The sequence below is a fragment of the Diabrotica undecimpunctata genome, unplaced genomic scaffold (assembly GCF_040954645.1).
Source record: "Diabrotica undecimpunctata isolate CICGRU unplaced genomic scaffold, icDiaUnde3 ctg00002557.1, whole genome shotgun sequence".
Taxonomy (NCBI): domain Eukaryota; kingdom Metazoa; phylum Arthropoda; class Insecta; order Coleoptera; family Chrysomelidae; genus Diabrotica; species Diabrotica undecimpunctata.
In genome coordinates this window covers 514-6,866 of record NW_027313766.1, presented here as the reverse complement: position 1 = coordinate 6,866, position 6,353 = coordinate 514, and the positions used below count along the sequence as shown (strand labels likewise).

The 6,353-nt window shown below is 34.0% G+C and overlaps 1 protein-coding gene across 1 annotated transcript; it reads left to right on the top strand.

Annotated features, from left to right (window-relative positions):
• Positions 1 to 282: 282 nt before the first annotated feature.
• On the top strand, positions 283 to 2,223 carry LOC140432014 (uncharacterized). The gene is made up of 2 exons (XM_072519876.1): positions 283 to 419; positions 1,663 to 2,223. The coding sequence occupies exons 1-2, from the start codon at positions 350 to 352 to the stop codon at positions 2,115 to 2,117; spliced, it is 525 nt and encodes a 174-aa protein (XP_072375977.1). The 5' UTR covers positions 283 to 349; the 3' UTR covers positions 2,118 to 2,223.
• Positions 2,224 to 6,353: the final 4,130 nt, after the last annotated feature.

The window sequence follows — 6,353 nt, the reverse complement described above, 5'->3', positions numbered from 1 at the left end:
GAATGAAAAAATATAACTACTAGAATTTTTATTCTTTTATTGACATCTATATCAAGCAAATTTGCTTAAAATTGTGATAAATGTTATGGAAGCGAACTGGAAATCACAGTAATCTTTAGCTAACAATAATATTAACAAACTACTAAGATGTTTTTTAAAATATTTAATATTTGTGTCTGTTCCAACGGAAATGCAAAATAAATAGTATCATATTAATCTATTTGCACAAACAAAAAAATATATAAAAACCAAAGTTGCAATGTTGATGGTAGCATTCATCGCCGACATTCTAGAAGTTTGGTGTTCTTTTAAGTTGTTTGCCAGGTTTTGAAAAAACAAACAAGTAAATATGAGTGCCAAAATGATTTTGATTTTTGCTTTTGTGCTGCTTTTTGCTATTGAAGAGAGTCAACAATTACGTAAGTATATATCAATTCTACTATTTATTACTGAATTTTCCCGTAAAGCCGTCGGTTCCCCTGGTCTAAAGATGCAATTCGCGTTGAAACAATCCAAAGGGATCTCACCGGTAAAAATGCCATACGATTTCCAGATTTAGCCATACGGCTCACACTCCCTCTACGGGGAAAATTCACTCATACCAGATAATTACGGTATCAAAAGGATTGAGCTCTGATGAAACTCTTTACGTGTTATCGAGGCCTAGGTGACTTGGTATGTTGGAGTATCTCCCAAAAATCTTCGTACACATCTGAATGCCGCGAGGAGTATAGCTTTCTGCATGGTCTTATACAGATGTTCATTCAGACCCAGCTTTTTCATGTTTTCTAGCAAGTTCTTCGGAATGACTCCAGTAGTAGAAAGAATTATAGGTATCGTCTGGGTACTTTTCATTCTCCATTGTCTCCTTATTTGTATTTCCAGATCTCTGTACTTGGCGATCTTTTCGTTGTATTTAACATGCAGATTATTGTTGTTAGGTATCGCCACATCTATTATTCTTTAGGTACATATTATAAATATATTCTTCTATGTCTAAATTTCCTCTGGATTTTTTCTTGGTTTCTGTTGACCAGTATGTCGATGTTTAATTTTTGAGCTTCTTAGCCTTTTTTTTTCTAATTTTGTTCCCATCCCTTGTACGTTTCAAGTAGCGCAACTCATAATCCATTTTCGTCCCTTAGTTCGAATTCCGTATTTTTCGACCATGCTCCCATGCTATGTAGTCCTTTGTGGGAGATGGAGTGCAGGTCCATAGTCCAAAACCCTATGTAAAGTTTTGTATCGAGGTCTTCTTTTTCTACGCTAATTATCTGCTATCATTTAAGAGTCTTTCCTGTCTGGTTGTTCTATGATTTGACGTTGGCTTATCAGTCGTTGACCATTAAGGACAAATCTTTTTGAGTTTTAAAATAGTTTAATCGAGAAAAGTAAATGTTCTGATAGTTATAGAAATGAAAAAAAAAAAAAAACGTATTCAGTGAATACGTGATTCCTCACTAATAGTAATTTCCTCATTTCCGATATAATTTCTTTCTAGTTTAATAAATAAAAAGCTTTGATATAACCAATAAAAAGTAATTAACAACTATAGAATTATTGATTGTTTGATTTGGTCTATTTTTATATGTACAAACCTTTTAAAAAAGGCATCAGCCTATTGGAATAAGCCTAACTTAAAATTGTTCTATTTCGTTGCAGCACGGCCTAATAAAGGTGGCAATAGCGAAAATAGAGGAAATGGGGGCAATGGTAAAGGACAAGGAGGCGGTGATGAAACTGGAAGTGGTAACGGACGAGACGATAATGGACAAGGTGATGATAATAAAAATGGAGGTGGTAAAGGACATGGAGGTGGTAATGAAAATGGAGACGATAACGGACAAGGTGATGATAATAAAAATGGAGGTGGTAAAGGACATGGAGGTGGTAATGAAAATGGAGGCGATAATACCGATGGTGATGATTGCGATGACAATTCCACGGAAGGCAATACTGAAAAAACCGTCAGCGACGAGGATCAAGATGAGGAAGATGACTGTTCAAATGAGAACGATGAGAATGAAGAAGATGACAGCAATGAGAAAAATAAACCAAATCAAGATGACGATGACGACCAAGATGAAGACTGTTATGAGGAAGACAGGCGTAAATGAGGAAAATCCAAATGAGTTTCTTTAAATGTATGCTTTCTTTTTATATTATTTATATATTTATAAGTGAGATACTTTTGTCATAATATAATAAAGACAATAAACTTTACAGAATTAAATGGATTACTACTTAAATAAAAAATAAAAAACAAAAATATTCGGAGTGTTGACATGATAAATAATATTGATTACATATAATACCTCTGTAGGTTAAAAGAAATACGTCAATATTGGGGCTCAATAAAATTATTAAATAAAAACCCACACATAAAATTCTCCATATACTCTAGTCATCAGAGATGAAAAGGCCACTGAACCTATAAAAATAATAAGCTGGATTTTGGTGAGAATGCCGATTTTGGGACCCCAAAAAATATGCAAAAAATTTTATTTTGCACGCCACAGAAAAAAATATTTTGAACAATTTTGAACAAAAATGTTATTAGCCTTTCTGTGTAGAATGAACCGTTCTCTCAGAAACAACGCTTGAAGCGACTGGCGATTTTGAATGTCAGTTACGTACTCTAAATCAATTTTAAATAAAATTGGTAACAATTCGACAATTAAAATTCAATATCTTTTGACCAGAGTGTCCTATCGACAAATATTAAAATGCGTTTTAAAGGTGAAGAGTGATTGTAGCTTTCGTATGCAATTTTTGTATTTTGCTGCAAATGAAGTCAGTTTTTATAAAGGTGTTAAATAAATGTTGCGCAATTTTTGCCATTTTATCACTTTCATTGACAGGTCACCATGAAATTTTTATTGTTAGAGCCTTATCTTCAAAACCTATAGCATGTTATTTTGGCATATTATATGCCGTAAAAACGATGAATTTAATCTTTCACGGTAGAAACAATCTAAAACATTTAAAACTGCTCTTTTTCAATTACACAAGTATGTTTTTCCAAACTACGCAACTTTAGCTACCAATTTTACCCAATACCGTCTTCGGGGAGGCATTTCCCGTGACATGCGATCGTTTGTAATGAAAAAAACGTTAAATTCTGCACACTTTTTATACGTATATTTCAAATGCTGCCCCCTTATTTGTTGCCAAGACTCAAAATCGAAATTTCATGCTATAGGTTTTGAAGATTAGGCTTTAAAAATGGAATTCCATAGTTACTGGTCAATGGAAGTGATACATTTTATTGACCTAATGAGAATCATAAAAAATCGCTCAACGTTTATTTATTTAATAGATTTATAGAAATTGACTTCATTTGCGGAAAAATAAAAAAATTGGGTACGAAAGCTACACTGTTCACCTTTAAAACGCATTTTGATTTTTGTCGATAGGACACTCTCATCAAAAGATATAGAATTTTTACCGTCGAGTTGATACAAATTTTAATTAAAAAATTGATTCCACGCGCGTAATTAACAATCAAAATCGCCAGTCGCTTCAAGCGTTATTTCTGCGAGGACGGTTCATTCCACACAAAAAGTGCTAATAAAAATTTGTGTTCATAATTGTTTAAAATATTTTTTTCTACGACATACAGATTCCTAATAAATCGATGTTTTCCGCCCCCCTACGACGGGGATTTTATGGGAAAGGTCGGGGGTAGGAGTGGCAAACTTTTTTTTTTCGTCTTTTGGGGTCCCAAAATTAACATTCTTTCTCAAGAAAAATCAAGCTTGTTCGTATGATTTTTAGAGTGTCATTTTCGTCTTTAACAACTGGAGTAAGATGTAATATATCGGGTCTGTTTGATCAGGTATATTATAAAGAAAATAAAGAACTCAACCTAAAACATAGAAAGGAAAATATATAACTTAAAAATTTTAAATTTCAAAGAAATAAAACAACGTATTACAAAAAAAAATATGCGGTCAATACTTTTTGACGACAAGCAAGTTATTCCAACAAGAGAAGCTCTCTTTGCCTTGAACGTCCTAACACAGAGATGTCTAGATGTTAACCAAGAGGTACACGCCTGCTTTATAGACTTTGAAAAAGGCCTTTGACAAAGCACGCCATAATAAACTCAAAGAAATCCTGGAGGGTAAGAACATCGACACCAGAGGCATACAAATAATATTAAATCTGTACTGGAATCAGCGAGCTAATATAAAAATAGAAGACCAAACATCGGACGAAATAGAAATACGTAGAGGAGTACGACAGGGTTGTATGTTGTCACCACTCTTGTAATATCTACAGCGAACAAATGTGCCAAGAAGCTCTCTCACATGCAAACGAAGGGATAATAGTCAATGGAGAAGTTATCAATAACATTCGATATGCTGACGATACTGTGATAATGGCAAGAACAGCGGAAGATCTACAACATATAGTTGAAAGTATGAATGAGATATGTAATAACTACGGCATAAGGATGAACGTCAAAAAAACCAAATATATGACCTTCAGTAAGAATCCAATACATGACACTAGTATCGCAATAAACGGTACCCAACTCGAAAAAGTAAGCGAATACAAATACTTGGGAACCCTCATCAATGAAACAGGTGACCAAAATCACGAGATAAAAAGACGTATTGAAATTGCCAGGTCTACCTTTATAAAAATGAAAAAATTATTTTGTAATCGTGATATTACTATTCAGCTACGAACTAGAATGTTAAAATGCTATGTATTCAGTACTTTGTAAGGAATGTAAAAAATCTTGAAAGCTTTGAGATGTGGTGCTACCGCCGTATACTAAGATTAAGTTGGGTGGATAAAATTACAAATGAAGAGGTAATACGCAGAATAAATAACGATCCAGAAGTTATACTGAATATAAAAAAGAGAAAACTTGAATACTTAGACCACCTGATGAGACGACCAAAGTACACATTCCTACAAAATATAATGCAAGAAAAAATCCAAGGACGCAGAAATCCAGGCCGTAGAAGAATGTCCTGGATGAGAAATTTAAGAGAGTGGTTTGGCTGTACCACTAACGAATTATTCAAAACAGCAGTAAATAAAATTAGAATCGCCCTAATGATATCCAATCTCCGATAGAAGAGGCACTCAAAGAAGAAGAAGTTATTCCACAAACATATGGTACCAATCCGCTAGACCACTACAAGCGAGTAAAGGGTTCCAGAAAACTGGAGTGAATCCACAAAAAAATCGTATTTTACAGTTTTCTTACCTATTCTATTTCCACTACGACATACATTCAGTTTTAGATGCCATTACGCGTTTGCTATTTATGTCCTACACTATTCCAATTTTTTAATCCAATTCCAATAATTAATTGTTTGTTTTATATTATTTTTGACCTTATCTTACCAAAAAATATGATTCGTTCTTTCGCTCTTCTCTAGTTCACTTAATCTAACCAGAAAATCCAATCTGTATGACCACATCTCGAATACTCTCCAGATATTATTTGACGTTCAATCTATCAGATCTTCTAGGTATTTCTTCTTCCTTCCTGTAGCGCCTATCCGTTTCGGATGTTGGCCGCCATCACGGCAATCTGTATTTTGTAAACTACGGCTCTGAAAAGATTTGTGGTTGTTGTGTTGAACCGCGTACGTAGATTTTTCAGCCAGGAAATTCTTCGCCCTCCTGGTCCCAGTTTTTCTTCTACTTTTCCTTGAAGAATTAATTGCAGCAACCCATATCCTTCGCTGTTCCTCATGATGTGACCGAGGTATTCAATTTTGGCTTTTTTTATTGTGGTTAACAACTCTTTTCATCTAAGTATTTACTTTTCCTTATTACGGTATCCCCAAAACCAACAGTAATCGAAATCTTGATCACCGGTGAAAATTTGTTTGGTTTTTGTTACTGGATACAATCTAAGCCAAGGTGATTGTTAGGCCTGAAGAAAACTGTTCAATCTTCGAAGGCAGTTCGAAAGAATCTATTGGCGGAATTCGACTGACAGAGAGCTGAATCGTTGTTGTGGACAACTTAAATACAGGCATTGAACTGAATAATAAATAAATATAATTTTTATATATGGTATTGTTTATTTTGGCGAATTTTGACATTAGACTAAGGAAACATGGATCATTGGACTCTATACCGACTGAATTGTTTATTTATCATGATATCAGGCTCAATCGGGCGAAATATTTAATGCTTGAGCTATTTTTGAACACGGAAATGCAAAGCCACTACAAACAAATAACCAAGATTCGATTTGTGAATGGATTAATTACTGCAAATATTAAATATATATATAAATGGCGAAAAACGCAAGGAACTCATTACTCAGTAACTCTCCATGGGTTCGACGTTTTCCTCATACATTGGTTTTAACAATC